Here is a 26,614-nt window from a genome sequence, read left to right on the forward strand (position 1 = left end):
CCTTCCTCGTAAATGCGTGAGCGAGATGACCGTCGATCGGGTATCTATGGACGACAAGTTATTGTAACTTGAGCTCGTAAACCATTTGAGTGATGTGACGGCCCTGTTAGCTACATTGTGGCACTACATGACTTGTTTTGATATTGAAAATACCTGACAATATATTTGAATACAAACTATACCAGATCTGGTGTAAATTTTGTTTTTCAAAGAGGCAAGATCGCAAACGATTGAATAATCGCTGGCAACAAGGAAATGCATTCCAAGGGTCAGTGAAGCGAATCGCCACTTCTACATACCAGAAGAAGTTGCCGAACCTGCTTAAGTACCCATCTCTTTCTAAAAAGATGAATTAATTCAACGTCAATATTCTTTGAGTTCAAACAAGCATCGACAGTTCCGTCTTACGCAATATATAATTGTGTATTTCAAGACAAAAGACATTTTTGTGCACCCAAAATGCGCTTGTGCGCTTAAAAGGTATTTTTTGTGCTTCCCGTTACGCACATGATTGAATTGCGGCGGGATAAATGAAACAGAAGACTAACTGACCAAATGAGGAAATTACAAACAAACTGTAAAGCAAAATAACTTGCGACTCTTTTCTTAAGAGAAAACTTACGCGGTCTTGTTGTCGCCTCGTCTCCTTCCGTCCGAGTGACGACTTGTCTGTCCGGTCCACCGAGAAAAGATAACGCTGGGTGTGACCTTTGGTGACACCCACAACACCATATATGCGCATTATTGCCACCAGTTTTTCCAGATGGGTGGACTCGGGGCAGTAGAAAAACTTTAAACCATTGTTGTTTTTGTCCGGTTACATTGCGTCCATTACCCGGATCGGCAGTGAAGGTTTCGGGGGGGTGAGTGTAACGGGTGCGCGCATGTCCGATGTGTTCTGTGCATGGAAACATCCCTCCCCATGCCTTCAAGCCCGAAACCTAAACTGCCCATCCGGGTGACAGCACCCATGTAACCGGTCTGCATGGAGCCGCACCGCACAACGTGATCCGTCCCCCTCGTCCAGGTCAGGACTTGCACTCGCGCCACATGTCGGCATGCCCGCCTGCTGTGCTGGACGCGTCCACTAGCCAAAAGCCCAGGCTCGCAGCTTCAGCTGCCGGCGCACCCTCTTGAAGGCATCGGGAGCGAGGTTTCTATGCAACGTACACAACGGGGACCGATTGCATTGTGCAGCGCGGCTCCATGCAGACCGGTTACATTTCGAGACGAACACATAACGAGACCAATGGCAATTTTCGTCTTACATTACGACAGCGAGATGTAAATGCAGCATAATTTCCATAGTATGCTCACAATGTATGACATTTTCTTTTGTACATGAAGTCAGCCTGCATCGTAACAATGTCTTGTCTGTCTCTCTTGTGACTGGCATGGCCGTTTAATTCTTGCTCTTGCTTGATTTATGTTGTACTTGAGACATTGCCCATCTGAACCTCCAGCTGATTGATTCTCCTCCCACTCGCTCGGCATCGAGTCGGGATGGCCCGACCCCGCCACTGGCCAAGCAGCAACAAAATGCGCAAGGCGATCTCGCCCACCTACGCGTCGATAGGTATATAAAATGTATAGGGGGAAATTAAACAACTAAAGGGTACCCAAAGTCACAGGAGTTGTGCCTTTTTGGACTGTCAAATTGACGCCACTTCCAGGAGAGCAGAGGGCGTGACTCACGCAACTGCCACCCAGAGAGGCTCTGCCTGTCGTCGGCCACTGTTACGCACACGTCTCCCTGGTCGTGTCCGGTTGTGGTTTCCACTTCCAGGAAATATACGAGGCGCCAAGTTTTGGGTGCGTAACTGCGCAAAGATTGAAACATCCCTAGTCACAATGTCAGACTTTCTTTGTGGTTTTCACAGGATTTATTTCAATCGCAACTCGGCGACTGCTTGTAAAAGCAGAGGATGACCACGCTGTCCCATCGTGTGATGCATTTACAAAATAAGCTGCTCACAAAAAGGGCTCATACCAACTGGCAACAGAACACATAATATACAGTGTGTTTGATTATAATATGCAGTGGGGAGAACAAGTATTTGATGCACTGCCAAATTGGCAGTGCATCAAATACTTGTTCGTGCGAGATTTGCGACAACGCAGCCATTGCGGAAGCCTTCCGCAATGGCTGCGTTGTCGCAAATCTCGCACGATCCCGTGCTGCTGTGACGTAAACGCTCAAGCCTAATTGAAACGTTTCCAGTGTATTGATTCAAGTTTTTTTTAATTGTTCGATGAGTTTTAAAAGCAATTATTTTAAGTTAGGGTTTTAATGTTCTCATTGTAAACAACATTTTAAACAAAGAAATGAAAATGATCAAATTTAAAAAATTGATGTCAAAATGAGCGAAACTATTTCAAGTGTACCTATGACATTTTCTTTTAAATTTGTGAAAAACTTAAGTTAACCCTTTTAAGGGTACTTATTGAACTCAATGGCTGCCATTGAGGGTGCTTAAAGTCCAATCCTTTTGGACAGCCCCTCCCAGTACAAATGGATGAAAACAACTGCCAGCAGTTTAGTAGGAACGTCGTAGACCTTCCCCTCGTCACTGCAAAGAACCCGACGACGATCTCCTCCAATTCTGTGAGCGAGACTACTTTGCCCGTAGCACCGACACCTGGTTCTCTTGCAATCATCGGAGAGTACCTGAGACCGAACTAAATCCGTAGGAGACCAAATGGACTCAACGTCTTCAAATAATGAACATTTGGAACGACTCGCCCTTGTTGACGCAAAGAACCCAACGTTGTTCTTATTCCCATTTAAATCTGAAGAAAGACACAAACAATCGGTATTGAACATGAACTTACATTCTGATAACCAACATTGTTTGGATCTTACTTGACAGTCTTCAGGCTATAGCTGGGATCCTCCTCGATCCTCAATTAGACCCTCTTTTCTTTTTCCTCTATTCGATTGTTGATGAGAAATAATTTTTGAAGATGGGAGGGGTTTAACTTGAAAGCCTCGGCCAAAGACACACATCCTTTAATGGTGATCTCGCATTTGGACAGACTGCAACAAATGAATTCATTGCCTGAAGTCAAGAAGGGAACCTGCTAAAAGTGATGAAGGTTCTGCTGAAAGTAACATTGTGTCTTGCTTTTTATTGACTAATCCAGCACGGTAGGCGAGCGCGCTGAGCACTAAGCCAAAAGCCCAAGCTAGCTACTTTAGCAGCCAGCGCACATTCTTAAAGGCAACGGGAGGGAGGTTTAACGCGGGTACGGGTCCTGACCTGGACGAGGAGGACAGATCACATGGTTGTGTAGCCTGTCTTGTGGTGACCCCTAGCTATATAGGACTTTTGCTTTGTGTTTTTTTGTACAGACGAATGATGACACGAGGAGGCCGCTCTGTTGCCAGCCGGAAGGAGTTGTATTTACTCACAGCCATCTAATGGAAAATAGAAAATGAATACAGCGACATCTCTAGCTAAAGCTCTCATACGCACCTGTCAACTTCAAGAATACATTTTTTTTGTGCACAGCTTCAAAACAAATACAGCAAACATAACTTTCTACCTTCCCGACTGTCAAGTTATTTTAGATTGTTTTTTAACATGAGCATTTGAACCATTACATCAATAGAAATACAGTACAAAATAAGGACAAGATAGCACACATACCTGATGGAAAATAAAAAATTAACATTAAAATTATAAAATAAAAATATAAAATGAATTAATTTCTTAAATTAATATATATCAATATAATTAATATATTAATTTATTATTAAATTGATATAAAATTAATACTAATAAAATAAATACTAATAAATAACAATAATAAAAAAATTCGGATCCCTTTCGGTGGGGAAAATGCCACAAAAGCGGAAACGGCCAAACAGGTATAAACCGGTGGTGTGTGTCTCTTACGGCAACGTGAAAGACAGACACAGACACCCCTCTCCCGTTTGACAGTGAATTAACACTATTGGACATGATCGCAGGTGAGACACAATTTAAACACACTTAACCTAGCGGACGTGACGTTCAAGTAACAGACAGCGGAGGGAGGGTGGACCGCCACTCAGTGGACGGACGCCTCATGAAGAAGGGAGGACTGGCAGTTTCCCGCACGCACACAACATTGGAGAAATTATGCACCACGCTGAGCGAGGCGAGGGGGGCGACTGTATGGTAGCCCGGACGCTGCAACGTCGAACCCACCGAGTGCAAGCGCTAGGAGTCAGTAAAGACACTTGTTTAGCAGGGGTGGGTTGGCAAAGTTTTATCAATTTATACATTTTTTATTGACTGTTTTAACCATTTTAATCAATGTCTAATACCGTATTGGGCCGAATATAAGACGGTGTTTTTTGCATTGAATTAATATTGAAAAAGAGGGGGTCGTCTTATATTCGCGGTCTAGACATTGTACCTATTCACAACGCTAGATGACGCCAGATATCATTGAAGCGATGTTATGTTATGACAGAGCTCAGCTACTCTCCCCATTCACGACGCTAGATGGCGCCAGATATCATTGAAGTGATGTTCTGTCATGACAGATCTCAGCTATTAGTTTAACCAGTTTGCATTATTTTATTGCAATGTTTTTCCTTATTCAGATTTCTTTCAAGACTACAGTTACAGTTAGACTTCACTTTGATGGTTAATGCAGTTATTGCAATTTTGTAGTTTCATCACAATAGATTGGTTTATTTACATTTCAAAAACCAGAAGCCATTCATTTACGAATGGGTTTGCACTTTAGTTTACATATTTAAATGTTCAGATATTAAGATTTGAATGAGGCAAAATAACATGCTTTTTCTCTCAAATATATTGTTAGAATCATTTGTTTCATATGTACTGTAATTATTTTCTGTATAAAAATTAATTTGGTGTTCAAAAAGTCTTTTTTCAAACTTGAGTCTTGAAAAAGAGAGGGTCGTCTTATAATCGGGGTCCGTCTTATATTCGGGCCAATACGGTATTTCATTTTAAAAAAAAAAAAAAAAAAAAAAACTTTAAAAAATTATTTGCTCGCATATTTTAAACTTTTAAACACATTACGTCACAAAAAAATTGGTGTCTGTAAATAAGTCCCAGATATCTCATAACTATCGCTTAATTGTATTTTTTTAGTTACCGTCACAATTTCTCTGATATGTTAGATGAGAAATTATCGACCCAAACAAAGAAAAATTGGGGGGAAAAAATGTTTAAAAGGGTGAATATATGAAAGAGAAAATCTCGACCACTCCTTGATGTCTGCGATTTCTGCATCGCGATCCTTGTTATATGACCATGTTTCACTCATAAAATCCCCCAAAAATCCAGCTGTGTCTTGACACTCAGTGATACATGCTACATGGAGTTTTTGGATCAAAACAAGGTAATTACGCCATAATATCTCGTTAAAGTCATGGTGTCTTTAATTCGGTTCTTTCATACTCTCACCTCCAGATAGGGTTTTGCTGTTTGCATTTTTTTTTAATGACCTCCTGTTCAAAAAATTTCTTCCCCCAGAAAATTGAGATTTCAAGCTTTCCAATGATGTATCACACATGCATATCGGACAATTTTGAATGTTGGCCAAATTGAGGGTCTCTGAGCAGAACTTCAAGTCACCTGAGTGTTTTCCGCCATATACATGGCCTAAGTAGAGAAGCTATGATGATGATCAGGTGTGCAGAACAGGTGAGTAGAATGAGTTCTAATGACTGGGATTTTTTTGATTTTTTTCAAAAAACACACAGGCCTGCTGCAGTGCCCTAACAGGCAAGGTTACTGTAAACAGGAGGGGTGGAGTGGTACATCTCGTGGATTCATTTCGACTGGCTTTCTTCAAGAGCTGCTTTTCAGTACAGAAAAAGGCAGTACTTGAAAAGCTTTTATTTTGAAAAATGTCATCAAGACAAGTTGAGTAAATACATATTTAGGCATGAAAATCTTTCACATTTTGGCGAAATTCGCCGTTTTGAGGTAAAAAAGGGTGACCTATGTGAATTGTGTAGATCTGAGGAGAAATTTTTAAGGGCGGGGTCAGGAGATTTTTTTTTTTTATGTCGGACGCTTGGTATGCAAGCGGGGAAAGCGACATAAAGCCAAAAAAGTGCACCAGAGTGTCCAAAACATTGACTTATTTCAACCAAACAAAGGCGGGTACACTGTTGTCTCCTGTCTCTTCAATGCCAAGCTTGGCTGCACGTCGGCCGTGAATGAACACCTGAAGCGCCTAGTTGTAATTTTAGAAGACGACAGGAGCGGGCAGATTGTAAATCCATTTTACTAACTAACGACATGTTTTATTGCCTGTCGCGATATGCCATGAGTCCATTTATCGCACGGTAAATCAAAATGAGGGCGGTCATTTTCACGGCTGCGTTTTATCGCTGCGTGCATGCTTGTCATATGAGACTCCAGTTCTTTTCACAGATGTTTATTGGTCATCAACATGCCGTAGAGTTAAAGTTTAGACATACAAAATAAGGAAATACATCTATGTTAAACACTGTAAACGTTAGCATTTCTACATTGAGGCTGATAGGGAAAAAGACAACCTACTTTAGCCTGCTATAAAACATTGGCAGTCTTCTCCAAAACGCAAACTTGCGGTTAAAAGGTGAAACTTCAAACATGAAAGTCGCTGCTTAACAGCATTTGCAAATGAAATAAATGAAAAAAAAAAATGGATTACTGACACCACATGCAATGACAAAAAGAGCTTGTTTTGCGGAGTGCAAAGCTTCCAATTAGCGGTTTAGCGAACGTACTTCGAGTGAACATTTCAAAATAAAAGCACGTCATGTTCGTCATATAAATAACGGTTTCTGGAGTTAATCCCACATACTTCAGAAATCAAATTCTACAATAAGAGTAGCTTTAAAATGACACCCTTTATGAAAAATCTGATTGGCAATGAATAATTATTGTACTAATATTATATGTTGTAGTGTATATATATATATATATATATATATATATATATATATATATATATATATATATTAATGCTAGATTGATTATATTTTTTGAAAGTTGTTTTCAATCATGTTGGAAAGGCGAAGTCAGTGTTCTGAATCCGTTTACATTCCCTTCTTTTTCACTAGTTAATGCTATGAGCATTTGACCTTATTATTTATTTACGATTTATTGTTATTTACGTGTTTATTTGTACTTTAATATAGAATTTAAATGTTCCAAAATGTTTTTTTGAATGAATAAGTGCCATCAACAATTTCATTGCTAAATTAGAAAAAAAAAAAAAAAAAGGGTGGGGTGGGGGGATTATTAGATTAGTCGACTAATCGTAAAAATAGTTGGCTGACTAATCGGGAGAAAATTAGTCGTTTGGGACAGACTGAGTTGTTCGGTGTACCGGAACATATTTCCTCCACACCCTTCTTACATTTTTCACCCCTGACCCATTTTCATGCCTGTACACTAAATTGACCCATTTAGCTGATATTTTAAATAAATGAGTTTTCTTGTTAAAAAATATTTAACCTTTTAGACATGAATTGTGATTCCCTCCCTAAATTTAAATCATTGGCTGCCAGTGATGGCGCTAGAAGTCCAATGCATATTGACTGGGAGACACTGGAGAAAAACAACTAGTCAGTTTGTGGTCAAAAATTCACTCCAATCCATTTTTTAGAAGCCATTTCCTTTTGGTCATATACCGTATAGGCACGAATATAAGACGACCCCGATTATAAGACGACCCCCTCTTTTTCAAGACTCAAGTTTGAAAAAAGACTTTTTGAACACCAAATTAATTTTTATACAGAAAATAATTACAATACATCTGAAACAAATGATTATAACAATATATTTGAGAGAAAAGGCACTTAATTTCGCATTCAAAACTTAATATCTGAACATTTAAGCATTTAACAGAGTTAAATGCCGGAGTCGCGTTCAGCATTCGATTCATTGATGACTGGCGCCATCCAGCGTCGTGAATGGGTATATGTCTAGGCCGCAGTTTTTTTTATTTTTTTAGGCCGCAGTTATAAGACGTCCCCCAGGTTTTCATTCTTACTTTAATGCAAAAAACACCGTCTTATATTCGGGCCAATACGGTACATTGATTTTAACTGATTTGTCAAGCGCCACACAATATTGTGTTTGATGGCTACACAAACCCCAAAAAAGAACAATTGGATTGCAATCTTGAATCATGAAAATCATTTTTTCCTACTCGTTTCCATTCTCTAGTTATGAGCAGTTGATAAACAGCAAGTATTTTTTGGATACACTTTTGAACGCGAACCTAAGTGTTCTATAAAACACATCCTTGGGAGTAAATGAATTAATTTTTTTTTGAGATCTGTTGTTGCGTTTTCTTATATGCAATTATTTTTAGGATTTTTTTTGTTTTTGTTTGTTATTTGCATATATTTTTAAATTAATTAATAATAATAAAAAAGAAACCAACAGGTTGCTACCAATTTTTTCCACTCCAATAATGTCTCTGTGAACGCATTTGCTGCCATTGACGAGCAAATATTTTGAAAATTTGAACAGATGTTTTCTTTTCCTATCCATCCTGTCGGCACATTAGAGAAGACCCAACCCTTTGCACTGAAAGGGCTCATCCGGCGGCGTCAATGAGGCGGGTAGTGATGCATATATTTTTTTTCCGGGACATTGACTTTTGGAGAAAAAAAAAAAGTACTTTTAACAGTAGTTTCACCACACCAAACATTTCACTTGAATAGATGTGTGAAGAAAATATGCTACTCTTGCTACTTTGGCAGACACCAGTCGTTTGTTACTTTTCCAAAGTTGGGTAGGGAAGCCGAAAATTGTACACAAGAATGAACATTACTTCCAAATAATTTGACTCAAGTTAAAGAAAAAGGGGTCATCCATTAAATGCACTCAAGTAAAACATATTTGGTTAAAAGAACTCAGATACTGCTTATCATTTCTTTTTAAAAAACACATCATCAGAGTCGTGTTACTTGTCATTGTAATTCTTCTCATTGTATTGGAGACTCGACCTCCTGACTTTCCTGCATTTCAATCAAGTCAACAAAATGAAACGTTTCCAGTGTATTGATTCAAGTTCTTTTTACATTGTTAGATGATTTTTAAAAACTTTTATTTCAAGTTAGGGTTTTAATGTTCTCATACACAACAACATATTGCACAAAAAAGTGAAAATGATCAAATTTAAAACAACTATGTCAAAATGAGCAAAACCATTTTAGGTGTACGTATAACATTTTCTTTTAAATTTGTGAAAAACATAAGTTAACCCTTTAAAGGGTACTTATTGAACTCACTGGCTGCCATTGATGATGCTCTAGAGTCCAATCCATTTGGACAACCCCTTCCAATACAAATGGATGAATACAACTGCCAGCAGTTTGGTGGGAACGTCGTAGACCTTCCCCTTGAACTCCACCTCCATGTGGCTGCAAAGAACCCGACGACGACCTCCCCGAATTCTGTGAGCGAGGCCGCTTTGCCCGTAGCGCCAACACCCGGTCCTCTTGCGATCATCGGAGAGTACATGAGACCGAACTAAATCTGAAGGAGACCAAATGGACTCGACGTCTTCTAATAATGAACATTTGGAATGACTCGCCCTTCTTGACGCCAAGGACCAAACGTTGTTCCTAGTCCCACGGTTTAAATCTGAAGAAAGACACAAACAATATTGAACATGAATTTACACTCTGATAAGCAACATTGTTTAGCTCTTACTCGACAGTCTTCAAGCTATAGCTGGGATCCTCCTTGATCTCCAATAAGACCCTCTTTCCTTTTTCCTCTATTCGATTGTCCCAGATATTCAACTCTTGAAGATGGGAGGGGTTTAACTTGAGAGCCTTGGCCAATGAAATGCATCCTTTATCCGTAATCTCGCACTGTGACAGCCTGCAACAAATGAGATAATTGCCTGAAGTCGACAAGGGAACCTGGTTAAGTGATGATGGTTCTGCTGAAAGTAGGGGTGCACGATATCCATTTTTTGAAACCGATACCGATAACTTCCTGCTCCTCAAGGCCGATACCGATACGATATCCGATAATATATATACATTTTTTCAATGTATATTCACCTGAGTTTTTGAACAAATGTAGGTCAAAAATACTAGTGGTTGATTCAATATAGATTTGCCTTTACCGAACCAGAATTTTCATGATGACATGAACATTATTATAATGAACAAAACAAAGACAAGAACAGATTTGACTCCAAATAAACTGTCCATATTCATTTTTCAAAAAATTCTAAAACTATAATATAATAAATATATAATTATAAATATAATTTGAGTCAATCACAATCAGTCAATATCATTGACGATGTGTTCCCCTGAACAATGAACACCAATGCTTAACAAACCCAACAGGTATTGTGCTTTGTCAGCAGATAAAACATTTGGTGCAACAGGAGAGGAGACTTCTGTCGTCTTGGTCCATGGAACAACTTTCTTAACCTGGCAATTACATATCAATAACCAAAAGACTTCTCGAGAACGTGTAGACATAACACTGTACACAGCAAAAAGCCTGGTGTTGAATTGATTCTCACAGAGTCAATTTCAACTCCTTTTCAGACTTTATATAGGTCCACACTTTCTAGAGTCAAATTAACACTTTGGAAATAGTTCAATATCAACACCACACCAAGAGTTCCTTCTTTAACTCTTTACCAGAGTTGACGTTATTAGGCAAATAACACTGCTCTGGGTTAAATGTTTACTCCTTACCAGAGTTAGAATAAATAACACTGTGCTCTGAGTTAAATATTTTACTCTTTCACAGAGTTGAATACCTAATCATTTTACTCCTTACCAGAGTTAAATACAATTGATTTACTCTTTACGAGAGTTAAATAATTAAATGTTTTTTTTACTCCTTCTGAGAGTTGAATAATTAAAAGGTTTTACTCTTTACCACAGTTAAAAATAGGGATTAGACAAATGACAGTTTCACATATAAAACATTTATTAAAACAAATAAAATATTAAAATAAATAAAACATTTCGTTTGGCCATGTTCTCCCCAGTCCAGTCAGTCTTTCATTACAGCAGTATAAAATCAACTATAATATATAGATGTTCATCTGAGGCACTGTATGAGCTCTGAACATCGAACGGTGTGCAACATTTCAGCTCAGACATTTTATTTATACACCTTTCCTCACTTGTGGATACTCTGAAAGCATGACGATGCTCATCAAACATCTCTGTAAACATCATGTTTGACAAAAAATAAATCTGGTCGCGACGCAGCACCATGTTGGTCTGTTGGCTCATCAAATTCAAAATGAAGTGCAGGTGTGTGAGTCGCGGGAGGAGCTTATTTACATCTATCCTGAGTTGAGTTAACACTGATGTCACACCATTTAAATCAGAGGGTGTTAAAAATTACACTTTGGGAGTCGAAATCAACTCCAGGGCGGAGTGATTTGAATCAACAATTAAAAACAACTCCAAACACTTAACCATTACACCAGACAGTGTTAAAACAACACTTTGGGAGTAGTATTAACTCCGATTTCCATCAACTATTTAAAATGACTCCAGACACCTAACCATTACACCAGAAAGTGTTAGAATTGAGTGGTATTAACTCGGGACTGAGTTGGATAACATTGACATGATCAACTCTTTCAAATAACTCCAACACTGAACCCAATTTAAATACAATGGTGTTAAAATGACACATTGGGAGTTGAAATCAACTCTGAAATGTTTAACCCTGGAATTTCAACTCTTTAATTTTTGCTGTGTAAAGTGCAAACATTTGCTAATTGCTATAGTAAGGTTTATAACTCAGTGAAGGAAAAATGCGGCCTCTAGAACAGTAATAAAACTGCATACCGGCAAAACAGGAGTGGAAACCAACGCACACATCCCAATCCGACCATGTCCCAAAAATATTTTGAATAGGTCCATATATTGTTAACGGATTTATTGGGATGACGTCATAATTCCTATTATCGGACCGATAAGTATCGTGCGCCTCTAGCTGAAAGTAACATTGTGTCTGCCTTTTCCTTGACTGATACAGGGTTGATGCGGGTCATTAAAAAGCATGAAGTCATTAAATGGATTTTGTGAAAATTAAAAAGGATTAAATTAAATGTTTCAAAGCATTTCAAATTATGTATTATGTATAACTTGACAGGATTTTTATTTTTTAACATAATTGATTCTAGTTATGCTAATCGAAGCAGTGATTCTTTCGATTACTCGACCAGATGCCTACTTACTCGAGGACTTTTAAGATGCAGTGTGGGCTGCTCAGTCCTTTCGAGAGGATCTCAACCCCTTCATCCCGCAGATAGTTCCAGCTCAGGTTCAGCTCTTGAAGATGGGAGGGGTTTAACTTGAGAGCCTCAGCCAATGAAACACATCCTTGACTGGTGATCCCACACTGTGACAGCCTGCAACAAATGAGATAATTGCCTGAAGTCAAAAAGGGAACCTGCTTAAAGTTTTGACGGTTCTGCTGAAAGTAACATTGTCTCTTCCTTTTCCTTGACTAATACAGGTTTAATGAGGGGCATTAAAAAGCATTAACACTCCGTTTTTGTGTGAAAATCCAGAACTTAAAAAGCAATAAAAATGCTGTTATATTTGTATAGCGCTTTTTCACCTTTCAAGGCTCTCAAAGCCATCCGCCTACTGGTGACGCAGCACCAGGAGCAATGTGGGGATCAATATCTTGCTCAAGGAGACTTAGCTGAGTTCATCAGAGTTCACCGTACTCAATGGGTGGAGCTTTTGGCTGCCGCTTCTCACTCCACACTCCGGATTTGCACCAAAAAGCTTGTTTGAACGGGTCTTTCTCACCGTTTTTGCCTGCCTCTCCGCGGCTTTTGCCATCTCCGGCTCCGACTATGGCTCTCAGGTACATGTCCTCGCAGCTTCTCGGACTCAACCACCACGCACCTCTTTCGCCGGACATTATTACAACTCTGAAACAACACTGCCTTCTCCGCCGTCGCCCGTACATCCATCGAGGCTCCCGTCGAAAACTTTACTACAACTTCACCACCGAAAACAGCATTCCCTCTCTTTGGTCCGACCGCAGCTCTCACTCTCCTGGATGCCGGCTCAACAACAACTTCCGCATACGTCATCCGCGCACTCGTCACATGACTCAATACAACCTTCTGCCTGTTCCAACTTCCGTCACAAGGACTTCACAACAAAAGCCTCTCAAAACAGCTCTATTCAACACAAGGTCACTTAATAATAAAAGCCTCCTCCTCAACGAATTCATAATGGACAATAACCTGGATTTACTCTGTCTCACTGAAACCTGGCACAAACCCATGGATTACTTTGCACTTAACCAAACCACCCCACCTGGATACACTTACTTTGAAAACCCCCGCTTGGAAAAACGAGGCGGAGGCATTGCTGTCATCCACCGCTGTGACTACACTCTCCGCCCCATCTCCATCCCAGCTGTATCGTCATTTGAACATTTAGCTTTCAGATTTCCCGGTTCTCAATCACTCACTGTTGCTGTAGTCTATCGCCCACCAAAAAAACTGTCCCTCATTTCTGTCTGACTTCACCAATTTGGTCACCCAGCTGTCCTCCATGTCCCCGTCCATTCTGCTCCTCGGAGATTTCAATATCCACGTCGACTCCCCCACAGACAAATTTTCATCTGACTTTTTGGACATCTTAAACTGCCTCAATCTCACCCAACATATCACTTCACCCACACATAAACATGGCCACATTCTGGACCTGGTTTGCTCCACACCCTCCCTCACCATCCATAACCTGTCATTAACTGACCTCACAATTTCTGATCATCTGGCCATAACCCTGGACATTTGTATCCCTACCCCCACTAACAACCACGCACGAACAATCACCTTCCGGAATCTGAAATCACTCCCTCCCGATTCTTTCTCCTCCGCCTTGTCTGATGCCATTACCAGCTCTTCCCTCCCCTCAGACTCTACTGCTTTGGATCTAGTCAACTTCTACAACCACGCACTCTCCTCCTGCCTCAACCGATTAGCCCCTCTCAAAACAGCTACAGTCTCCTTCTCCACCTCTGCCCCTTGGTATACCCCGGATCTCCACATTTTTAAGAAGCAACGCCGAAAACTTGAACGCCTCTACAGAAAAACCGGTCTCACAGTTCATGCCCAAGCCTACAAACACATTGTCAATATTTACAACTCTGCACTCAAAACAGCCCGTTCCACTTTCTATTCTCAAATTATTCACTCTAACTCTTCCAACCCCCGTACCTTATTCTCCACTTTCGCAAAACTCACCAAACCCAAGGACAATATCACTGCCACATTCACAACAGACAAATGCAATAACTTTCTGTCATCTTTTCACGCAAAAATCCAAACTATACACAGTTCACTTGCATCCACTTCCTTCAGTTCTCCTTCCTCAGATCTTAACAGTCCACCTCTAACATCTCACAGCTTTCCCTCCTTTTCTCCTCTTGCTCCCTCTGACATCTTCAAACTCATCTCAACCATGAATTTCTCCAGCTGCATTCTCGACCCCATACCATCCTCTCTTCTTAAAACCTGTATTCCCACTCTCATTCCTCTTATCATTAACATCATAAACACCTCTCTCACCACTGGCTCAGTCCCCTCCCCACTCAAACTCGCCACCATCACACCCCTCCTGAAAAAACCTGGCCTTAACCCCGACAACCTGGACAATTTCAGACCCATTTCCAATCTCCCACTTCTCTCAAAAATTCTGGAACGATCCGTCATAACCCAACTTCGGCACCATCTCCACTCCTCCCATATGTTTGAAACATTTCAATCTGGATTCCGCGAACACCACAGTACTGAAACAGCTCTCATCAAAGTAACCAATGATCTTCTCCTTGCCGCTGACTCTGGTTCCATCTCCATCCTCCTCCTCCTCGACCTTTCCGCTGCATTTGACACCATTGACCACAACATCCTCCTCCACCGTCTTCAGTCAATAGGGATATCTGGCACTGCACTCCTCTGGTTCACCTCCTATCTCTCCGATCGTCACCACTTCGTCTCCATCAATAACCATAAATCCCACACCTCTCCAGTCACCCATGGTGTCCCCCAAGGTTCGGTCCTCGGCCCCCTCCTCTTCATAATCTATATGCTTCCCCTCGGTCAAATCATTCGCCACCATGGACTCAATTTCCACTGCTATGCAGATGACACTCAACTTTACATTTCATCTAAATCCATCACCCCTGTCACTCTCTCTCACATCTCAAACTGCCTGTCCGACATAAAAACCTGGATGGACAATAACTTTCTCAAACTCAACAGTAACAAAACAGAACTTCTCATCACCGGACCCAAAGCTCTCCTCCCCTCTGTACAGAACCTCACTCTCCTCATTGATGGTCACCTTGTCACCCCCTCCACCTCCGTACGCAATCTTGGCATCATAATGGACTCAACACTGTCATACCAATCACACATCAGCCACCTCACTAAAATCTCCTTCTTTCATCTCCGCAACATCGCCCGCATCCGTCCCTCCCTCTCCCAAGCCACAGCTGAAATACTCATTCACGCCTTCATCACATCCAGACTCGACTACTGCAATAGCCTCCTCTATGGTCTTCCATCTTCTCATCTCCAAAAGCTGCAATACGTCCAGAATTCTGCCGCCCGCCTCCTCACCCACACCCGTTCCAGAGAGCACATCACCCCCATCCTCCAACAGCTTCACTGGCTTCCAATGTCATACCAGATTCAGTACAAACTCCTCCTCCTCACCTACAAGTCCCTCCATAACCTGGCCCCTTCCTACCTCACTGACCTCCTACAACAGCACTGTCCCTCCCGCCGCCTACGTTCTGCCGACTCTAATCTCCTCACACCCATCACTCGCACTAAACTCCGAACCTTGGGGGACCGAGCCTTCGCCGCTGCTGCTCCCTCACTCTGGAACTCACTCCCAAAACCCATCAGGAACTCGGACTCATTACATAACTTCAAATCACTCCTAAAAACCCACCTGTTCAAACTAGCTTTTCCCACCTCTTAATTCTTAATTCTGTCTTTGTGTTATGTTATGTAAAGCGTCTTTGAGTGTCCAAAAAAGCGCTATATAAGTTTGAGGTATTATTATTATTATTATAAGACGACCCCCTCTTTTTCAGTCTTATTTCAATGCAAAAAACACTGTCTTATATTCGGGCCAAAACGGTAATCACAGCAGACGATGTTACCTTCCGTCCTCTTCCTCCTTGTTTATCAGGCCACCCACATGGTGTCGATGGGTAAAGATACAGTGGGGCAAATAAGTATTTAGTCAACCACTAATTGTGCAAGTTCTTCCACTTGAAAATATTAGAGAGGCCTGTAATTGTCAACATGGGTAAACCTCAACCATGAGAGACAAAATGAGGGGGGAAAAAACAGAAAATCACATTGTTTGATTTTTAAAGAATTTATTTGCAAATCATGGTGGAAAATAAGTATTTGGTCTATACAAAAAGTTCATCTCAATACTTTGTTTTGTACCCTTTGTTGGCAATAACAGGCCAAACGTTTTCTGTAACTCTTCACAAGCTTTTCACACACTGTTGCTGGTATTTTGGCCCATTCCTCCATGCAGATCTCCTCTAGAACAGTGATGTTTTGGGGCTGTCATTGGGCAACACGGACTTTCAACTTCCTCCTTACCCCGTCGTGTCAAAATGATAACAAGAATGGTGAGCAAAAATCCCAGAACCACACGAGGGGACCTAGTGAATGGGCTACAGGGAACTTGGACCACAGTAACAAAGGCTACTATCAGGAACACAATGTACCGCCAGGGACTCAAATCCTGCTCTGCCAGATAATTTTGACAGCCCCAATAAACATGTTCTATTTTTAATTGTTTCAGTGTCACAAAGACGTATTTATACGTCTTTTACATTTGTTTTTTCATCTCCGGGTTCTCATTCAACTGAGCTCCAAAGCACAGAGCTGAAAATCCATTTTAAAGCAATAAAACTGGCCACTGGAATGAAGTAGCGCATTTGGTAAAACCCGCAACCTAATTCAACGGCAACAAGCGGCGGAGCAGCACGGCCGGGTCGCCGGCGGAAGAATGCCGGGCGGCGGAGGACAGAGCAGAAAAACCAAGAGGTCGCCTTGGATGCCAGGCGTTGAACAACCGAGCAGAACGACCGGGACCACCAGTGCAGCGGACGATGTCATGGAGTCCGTGCTGCTCGCCGAGCAGACCTCGCAGAGACTAAAAGAAAATCCATCTTTATGAGACAGGCAGCGATGAGGGAAAACCCGGCTGTCGCAGCCAAAACAGCGTCATCTCACTTATGTGTAAATAAATTGTTACTTTGCTATCATAAGCTCTATTTGTCTAGTTTACATTATTTTTAGGGCTGTCAAATTATTGCGTTAACGGACGGTAATTAATTTTAATTAATCACATTAAAATATTTGACGCAATTAACGCACATGCCCCGCTCAAACAGATTAAAATGACAAAACAGTACAATGCCAACTTGTTACTTGTGGTTTTTTGGGAGTTTTGTCACCCTCTGCTGGCATTTGGGTGCGACTGATTTTATGGGCTTAAGCACCCATGAGCACTGTGTAATTATTGACATCAGCAATGGCGGGCTACTAGTTTATTTTTTGATTGAAAATTTTACAAATTAAACGAAAACATTAAGAGGGGTAAGAACTACAAGTCTTTCTATCCATGGATCGCTTAAACAGAATGTTAATGTCATCTTGTTGATTGTTATAATAAACAAATACAGTATTTATGTACCGTATGTTGTATATATCCATCTTGAGTCTTATCTTTCCATTCAAACAATAATTTACAGAAAAATTTGGCATATTTTTTACAGATGGTTTGAATAGCAATAAATTAATTTTTAAGCTGTAATTAACAATTTTAATCGTTTGACAGCCCTAGTTATTTTGTCAAAGGAAAACATTCAAATATTTGGGATGTAACGAAAGCAAAAAATAGCTGTGTTAAAGTCAAAGTTATGTATGAAATGTATGCTTTCACAAAAAACTAAATTTCTCCGTTTTTTCATCAGAAATTGGAAATTTGCTCAAAGTAAGCTATTTTCTAATGCTGATTTCTAAAGAATGGAAAAAGATATGAACTTACTTTTTTTTTTCCTGCTGATAGAAGAGAGTCTAATCTTTCTTTTGGTGGGTTCCATGTTTACATAGCAACAGAACATAATTTTCTGTCGGCCTTGCAAAATCAGTCCAAATCCAGTAAAACGGCCGGGAGCGAAGGGCCTTGTTCCGGTGAAAATGGCTGGGAGTGAATGAGTTAATCAATTATGAAAATAATCGGTAGTTGCAGCCCTAGTGTGAACAAACTAATACTTCATATTCGGGTCCGATCACATCATTTTCAAAGTATCAGAATCGGCAAAAAAATATCGTGCCTTTTTTAAATTTTTTAATTAAAACGTTTTCTAATTGTATTTTACGTTACAGACAAAATATGTTACACTTATCCAGTCTTAAGTTTAGGCTTAAGGTAGGGTTAATTTATCCCGATAACGGCGGTAATTAATTTTTTAAAAAATGTATCACATTAAAATATTTAAAGCAATTAATGAATGCGCTGCACAACCCACTCACGCATTGTCGTGCTTAAGCTGTAATGGCGCTGTTTTACCTATATTGAGAGCTAAAAGGCAGCATAATATAAGTAGAGTGAATTTTAGCATCCTTTGGAGCCTTGTTTTACATGGCTAAAGCCTTACAATCCCTCTCCCTACGATTAGAAATATCGTGGGAAGCAATGTGGGGAAGCAAGGTAGTAACTGATCTTTTTCTTAACACCCTATTTTATTTCCCAACGCTGAGAAGATATATCAATTGGTAGCACTATGCACAGTCATGGTTGCACTTCCCATCATGCATTTGGGCATGGCTACAGTATCATTTACTGAAAACTCAACAAATACACTAGATGGCAATATTTAGTCAGAATTAGTGATCCACGATAATACATTTTTCAACCGATATCGATAACCGATAATTTCTTGCCCCTTCCACCCGATAATGTCACGCCGATAATTCTATTCAAATTTGTAAAATTTTAAAGTATACAGTACAAAGATCAAATGTTACTGTGCAAAAATGTAATTTTGTGCTATTTTTTTCCACATCAAATATGAACAAATAGTAAATTCCAACATCTAAACAATGGCAATGACATTGTGTAATGCTAAGCTTTTGGCAACAATTACTTGTAAACAACCAAGTTGCACAAAAATGCCTTTAAAAGTAAGCCATTCCTAACACATATCACACAACTACACAGCAAAAACAACTCCTTAAAACTAGCAGAATTGGACAAAACTGTTGATTGCGCACATTTGGAGGCTAAATCAAGTATATAATTATCGGATTGCATTATCGGTTGAATTTCGTTTCATTATCTGTGTGACGTCATAATTGCCATTATCGGCCGATAATTATCGGTGACCGATATTATCGTGCATCTCTAGTCAGAATATACAAAGTCACATTTATCCTTTAAGAATTACAAGTCTTTCTATCCGTGGATCCTCTCACAGAATTTTAATAATGTAAATGCCATCTTGAGGATTTATTGTCATAATAAACAAATACAGTACTCATGTACTGTATGTAGAATGTATATATTTGTCCGAGTTTTATTCATTTTTTCTTAATGCATTACCAAAATGTATATGATCGGGAAAATTTTTCGGGAATGATTGGAATTGAATCGGGAACAAAAAAAAGCAATCGGATCGGGAAATATCGGGATCGGCAGATACTCAAACTAAAACAATCGGATCGGGAGCAAAAAAACATGATCGGAGCAACCCTAGCACTAAGTGTTTATTACATGTGCACAAAATCGCTACAACGAGCTCACAAAGTCGATCTTGAACCATACGGGACATGAAAAAAAAAAGAAAAGCCAATCCCCTAGTTTAAATTAGACGTCTTAGTCAAACGTGTAAGAGGGGTATGCATTTGACAACTTCATTTCTATTGAACAGAAATTTCAAATGTTTCATACTTCACTGTACGACATTTCAAATGAAAAGAGTCGAACTACAAAAACATTGTAGGCCCTACATCTGCATTTATATCAAAATCCCACTTCCTGCCAAGGCACAAAACCTTGCGGTGACCTAAAGAATGAAGCAAAGTCCTGTCTTGCCGAGATTGCAGCCTGAGTCGCTTGTCCTTTGCTGCGTCGTCCCCAGTCCAAGAGGTTGTTGTCCCCTGCTACTACTCTCCTCCATTCTCCGTTGACAAGATCACCCGTTGGGGTTAATGAGTCAGAGAACTTGGCTGGGATGTAGCGTGTAGCGGGGGTGTTGCTCGCATCTGTGCTGGTGAGATAATTATGAAGAGCAACACAAGCTTTCACAAGTTTAACAGCCTTCTCTGGGTGGAATTTGATTTTTTGCCTCAGGATTCGCCACCGTGCCGCCAGGATGCCAAAGCTGTTCTCGGTCACTCTCCAGGCACGTGCGTGACGATAGTTGTAGACGCGTTGTTCATCTTTAAGGTTTTTGCCTGGGATACAAACAAGGAAGGATGAATTGTTATTTCAAATTAGAAGTGGGAACCTCTGAGTAACTCACGATACGATAAAGGCTCACGATTAGGGTTGGGCATCGAGCATCGATATAGGACCCGGTTTTAATACTCCGGTTCCCCCGGAACTAGGGTTGTTCCGATCATGTTTTTTTGCTCCCAATCCGATCCCGATCGTTTTAGTTTGAGTATCTGCCGATCTCGATATTTCCCGATCCGATTGCTTTTTTTTTTTGCTCCCAATTCAATTCCAATCATTCCTGATAATTTTTCCCGATCATATACATTTTGGCAATCATTAAGAAAAAAATGAATAAAACTCGGACGAATATATACAGTGCCTTGCAAAAGTATTCGGCCCCCTTGAACCTTGCAACCTTTCGCCACATTTCAGGCTTCAAACATAAAGATATAAAATTTTAATTTTTTGTCAAGAATCAACAACAAGTGGGACATAATCGTGAAGTGGAACAAAATTTATTGGATAATTTAAACTTTTTTAACAAATAAAAAACTGAAAAGTGGGGCGTGCAATATTATTCGGCCCTTGCTCCAATTACAGCTGCAAGTCGCTTGGGGTATGTTTCTATCAGTTTTGCACATCGAGAGACTGACATTCTTGCCCATTCTTCCTTGCAAAACAGCTCGAGCTCAGTGAGGTTGGCTGGAGAGTGTTTGTGAACAGCAGTCTTCAGCTCTTTCCACAGATTCTCGATTAGATTCAGGTCGGGACTTTGACTTGGCCATTCTAACACCTGGATACGTTTATTTTTTAACCATTCCATTGTAGATTTGGCTTTATGTTTTGGATCATTGTCCTGTTGGAAGATAAATCTCTGTCCCAGTCTCAGGTCTTGTGCAGATACTAACAGGTTTTCTTCCAGAATGTTCCTGTATTTGGCTGCATCCATCTTCCCGTCAATTTTAACCATCTTCCCTGTCCCTGCTGAAGAAAAGCAGGCCCAAACCATGATGCTGCCACCACCATGTTTGACAGTGGGGATGGTGTGTTCAGGGTGATGAGCTGTGTTGCTTTTACGCCAAACATATCGTTTTGCATTGAGGCCAAAAAGTTCAATTTTGGTTTCATCTGACCAGAGCACCTTCTTCCACATGTTCGGTGTGTCTCCCAGGTGGCTTGTGGCAAACTTTAAACGAGACTTTTTATGGATATCTTTGAGAAATGGCTTTCTTCTTGCCACTCTTCCATAAAGGCCAGATTTGTGCAGTGTACGACTGATTGTTGTCCTATGGACAGACTCTCCCACCTGAGCTGTAGATCTCTGCAGTTCATCCAGAGTGATCATGGGCCTCTTGGATGCATCTCTGATCAGTTTTCTCCTTGTTTGAGAAGAAAGTTTGGAAGGACGGCCGGGTCTTGGTAGATTTGCAGTGGTCTGATGCTCCTTCCATTTCAATATGATGGCTTGCACAGTGCTCCTTGAGATGTTTAAAGATTGGGAAATCTTTTTGTATCCAAATCCAGCTTTAAACTTCTCCACAACAGTATCTCGGACTTGCCTGGTGTGTTCCTTGGTTTTCATAATGCTCTCTGCACTTTAAACAGAACCCTGAGACTATCACAGAGCAGGTGCATTTATACGGAGACTTGATTACACACAGGTGGATTCTATTTATCATCATCGGTCATTCAGAGATCCTCACTGAACTTCTAGAGTGAATTTGCTGCACTGAAAGTAAAGGGGCCGAATAATATTGCACGCCCCACTTTTCAGTTTTTTATTTGTTAAAAAAGTTTAAATTATCCAATAAATGTTGTTCCACTTCACCATTGTGTCCCACTTGTTGTTGATTCTTGACAAAAAAATTAAATTTCATATCTTTATGTTTGAAGCCTGAAATGTGGAGAAAGGTTGCAAGATTCAAGGGGGCCGAATACTTTTGCAAGGCACTGTACATTCAACATACAGTACATAAGTACTGTATTTGCTAATTATGACAATAAATCCTCAAGATGGCATTTACATCATTAACATTCTTTCTGTGAGAGGGATCCACGGATAGAAAGACTTGTAATTCTTAAAGGATAAATGTGACTTTGTATTTTGTGACTAAATATTGCCATCTAGTGTATTTGTTGAGCTTTCAGTAAATGATACTGTAGCCATTTAGCTGTTCTGCCCAAATGCATGATGGGAAATGCAACCACGACCATGCGTAGTGGCACCAATTAATATATCTTCTCTGCGTTGGGAAGTAACAGGGTGTTAAGGAAAAGAATAACCACTACCGCTCCTCCCCACATTGCTTCCCACGATATTTCTATTTGTTGAGAGAGGGATTTTAAGGCTTGAGCCAATTAAAAAGAGGCTCCAAAGTCTGCCAAAATTCTCTCTACTAATTTTACGCTGCCTGTTAGCTCTATATATAGGTAAAACGGCGCCATTATAGATTGAACGCGACAATACGTGAGTGGGTCGTGCAGCGCATGCGTCAATTGCACTAAATATTTTAACGTGAAAGTTCAGTTCAATTCAATTTTTTCAGGCATGCGACCCAATAAAGTTTTTTTTTTTTTTGCGCACTCAATAAAGCTTCTTCTTGAACAGGTCACGGAGCTGCGTCACACACAACGTCATACAGCCTACTCTTTCGCCGTTTGCGGCTTTGCGCGCTGCTGTCACTTCTACTCGCCGAGACGCCGACTCATCCCAAGAAAACAACGACAAATACGGCTCATTTTCTTCACTGAGTTAATGAAATAATACATTAGCTTGTGCTAAATGTAGTTTTAGATTCATTCTGCACGTTTCAAAGTCGCTCGCTCAAACCAACCATTGCGGCCGTTGCTTGCTTTGCATGCCTCCCTTTCAATAGTTGGCGCCTCGCTCGGAAATTTATTTAAAATGATCACATTCGGTTCGTCCTTCTTGACATCACAACGGCTCTTGGGATAGGTAGTCTTTTGCTGCTTTCGGTTTTGAAAAAGGACAAGAAATGATGGAAATATGGAGATGGATACATGGTCCATGCAGCGTTTTAATGCATATTTATGAGTGCAATAAATATATAAAACTCAAATGACATTATCTCCGGTTTTTCTTGGCCGATTGACTTCAAATAAAAACTGGTGTGGACATCAACTTCCGCACTTTCAAACGAGACCAACCAGCGGCACATGGGTGACGTAATTACAGCGTGACGAAGCTTCAAAGACGATATGCGTAAACGCGTCGCCGCCGACACGTTCGGTGTTAAAGGGTTAATAATATTTTTGGCACAGTGTCGGATTGGGATTTGTGCGTTTCTTTCCACTCCTGTTTTTCCAGTATGCAAAGTTTTGTCACTGTCTTTGTTTTGTTCATTATAATAATGTTCATGTCATCATGAAAATTCTGGTTCGGGCAAAAGCAGATCTAAGCTGAATCAACCATTAGTATTTTTGACCTACAGGTGTTCAAAAACTCAGGTGAGTATACATTGATAAATGATATATATATATTATCGGTTATCATATCGGTATCGGCCTTGAGGAGCAGGAAGTTATCGATGTTGGGTTCAAAAAATGGATATCGTGCACCCTTATCCAAAAGACTAAGACAAAAATTAAAAGGGCTGCCAAAATCGATGTGTGGAAAGCTTTATGAATGACTTACCTGGAAAAGGACACATTAGGTTTTGATGGAGGGGGAATGCCGCATCGCCCAAGAAGACATGCGGAAGAGGGTTCTTGATACCAGGAAGGTTAGCAGGCGGTGGTATGTCCAGGGCCCCGTGAACCAGTTTCTTCCCAAATATGCTTTCCTGAAAAACATCACCGTGGCCCTCCCGTCCATGTTCTCTAATGTCCACCATTCTAAATTTATAATGTGCATCACAAACTGCCATGAGGACGAGGGAATGAGATCCCGAGTTGAACTGATCACTCCCTGTGTTTCGAGCAGGCGCTTTTGTCGTCACGGTTTTTGCATCGATGCAACCTAAACAATTTGGGAAATTCCACACACGCCAGAATTCCTCGGAGATCTCTGCCCACTTGTCTGGTCTGTTGGGTAACGCGATAAATTGACTGCTCAAAGCCAACCACAGCGCCTCACATACCTCTATCAGGATGAGGGAGACTGTTGATGCACCCAACATGTAGTTTCGTGCCACGCTAAACTGACTGTTACCTGAAGCGAGCAAACGAAGAGTAACGGCAAGTCTTTCTTCTAATTTTACAGGGTTAAGATGAGAACCCACGTGAGTGATATAGGGTTTGATGCGGTGCAACAAGTCATCGAATCTCGAGGCAGACATCCGAAAATAATTAAAATGTTCTTCTTCGTCGATTCCCCGCATTGGTCTCACGAGTGAATTATATTCCCCATCGTGCTGTCGATTTCTAAGGGATGGATGAGTTGACCATCTCCTTTTTCTTTTTTTCCTTAGCAGTAGTAGTAAGCAACATAAAAGTTCCTCCTCCTCGTCGAGAACTGCGAGTGACCCCATCTTGTAGTAAACTTTAATTTCTTTCTCTGTTAGTTGTTTGTATAGCGTGGACACTTTTTGCTGCCCCCTATAGGCTTGGAGAATAAAAGTCCACCAAATTGAGAATCACACCTTGAACAATAGATAACACATACAGTGCCCTCCATAATTATTGGATTTATAATAATTATTAGGGTTGTTCCGATCATGGTTTTTTGCTCCCGATCGTTTTAGTTTGAGTATCTGCCGATCCCGATATTTCCCAATCTGATTGCTTTTTTTTGCTCCCGATTCAACTCCAATCATTCCCGATATTTCCCGGCAGGGCCGGCCCAGCCTATACGCAGACTATGCAGCTGCTTAAGGCCCCTGACCACTAGGGGGCCCCCCAATCTGGCAATTGTTTAATTTGTATTCTATTTTGTTTACTACAGTTTGCTTTATTTGACTTTTGTGAGTTTTGAGACTTGATTACAAGCTTAAAAAAATAAATGTTCTTCCTTAACTTCTTTCTTCCGTCTTTTAGAAAAAGGTTTGGCGCTATCTACTGTAAGTACTGACAATCATTTGGGGTGAGAAGTTCTATGCAGTGCAACACAATCTGATTAATATACAAAATATGGACGTATGGGTTGGATTGCATGCATGGGTTTCACAGAACACTGTGACGAAATGGTGGGCCAAAAATATGGGCCCCTTTGCATTATTTTGCTTAGGGCCCCCAAATGGCCTGGGCCGGCCCTGTTTCCCGGTCAGATTGCTTTTTTTTTGCTCCCGATTCAATTCCAATCATTCCCGATAATTTTTCCCGATCATATACATTTTGGCAATGCATTAAGAAAAAAATGAATAAGAATCGGACGAATATATACATTCAACATACAGTACATAAGTACTGTATTTGTTTATTATGACAATAAATCCTCAAGATGGCATTTACATTATTAACATTCTTTCTGTGAGAGGGATCCACTGATAGAAAGACTTGTGACTTGGTATATTGTGACTAAATATTGCCATCTAGTGTATTTGTTTAGCTTTCAGTAAATGATACTGAAGGCCATGCCCAATGCATGATGGGAAGTGGAACCATAACAAGTGAAACCACGACTGTGCGTAGTGCTACCAATTCATATATCTTCTCCGCAATAGGATATAATTTAAGGTGTTAAGAACAAGAGCAATTGATACCTTGCTTCCTCACATTGTTTCCCATGATATTTCTAATCATAGGGAGAGGGATTATAAGGCTTTAGCCAACTAAAATAATGCTCTAAAGGCTGCCAAAATTCACTGTACTCATTTTATGCTGCCTTTTACGTCTCTACGTTGGCAAAACGGCACCATAACAGATGGAGCGCGACAATGCGTGAGTGGGTCGTGTTGTGCATACATTAATTGCATTAAATATTTTAACATGATTCATTTTTTAAAAAATTAAATACCGCCTTCATTGGGATAAATTTGATAACCCTATCTTAAGCCTAAACTAAAGACTCTGGATAAGTGTAATATATTATGTCTGTAACGTTAAATACAATTAGAAAACGATTTAATTAAAATATATATATATATATTTAAAAAAGGCATGGCCGATATTTTTTTGCCCATTCCGATACTTTGAAAATCCTGTGATCGGACCCCGGGACATCTCTAATAATTA

At 40.4% G+C, this 26,614-nt stretch overlaps 1 protein-coding gene across 1 annotated transcript; it reads right to left on the reverse strand.

Moving 5' to 3' along the window:
- Positions 1-9,171: 9,171 nt before the first annotated feature.
- On the reverse strand, positions 9,172-15,596 carry LOC130915236 (ribonuclease inhibitor-like). The gene is made up of 4 exons (XM_057835128.1): positions 12,794-15,596; positions 12,211-12,384; positions 9,690-9,863; positions 9,172-9,620 (listed from the first exon to the last, which is right to left on the reverse strand). The coding sequence occupies exons 1-4, from the start codon at positions 13,081-13,083 to the stop codon at positions 9,602-9,604; spliced, it is 657 nt and encodes a 218-aa protein (XP_057691111.1). The 5' UTR covers positions 13,084-15,596; the 3' UTR covers positions 9,172-9,601.
- Positions 15,597-26,614: the final 11,018 nt, after the last annotated feature.

Source organism: Corythoichthys intestinalis, chromosome 1 (genome assembly GCF_030265065.1).
Source record: "Corythoichthys intestinalis isolate RoL2023-P3 chromosome 1, ASM3026506v1, whole genome shotgun sequence".
In the NCBI taxonomy this organism is placed as follows: Eukaryota; Metazoa; Chordata; class Actinopteri; order Syngnathiformes; family Syngnathidae; genus Corythoichthys; species Corythoichthys intestinalis.

Excerpts from the sequence above, each read along its gene's own strand:
- LOC130915236 (XM_057835128.1), bottom strand. The coding sequence starts at position 13,083 with ATGACGTATGCGGAAGTTGTTGTTGAGCCGGCATCCAGGAGAGTGAGA. Across the intron at positions 12,385-12,793 it reads CGGAGAGGCAGGCAAAAACG|GCTGTCACAGTGTGGGATCA; the intron begins GTGAGAAAGACC and ends CATTTGTTGCAG. Across the intron at positions 9,864-12,210 it reads TGCATCTTAAAAGTCCTCGA|GCTGTCACAGTGCGAGATTA; the intron begins GTAAGTAGGCAT and ends CATTTGTTGCAG.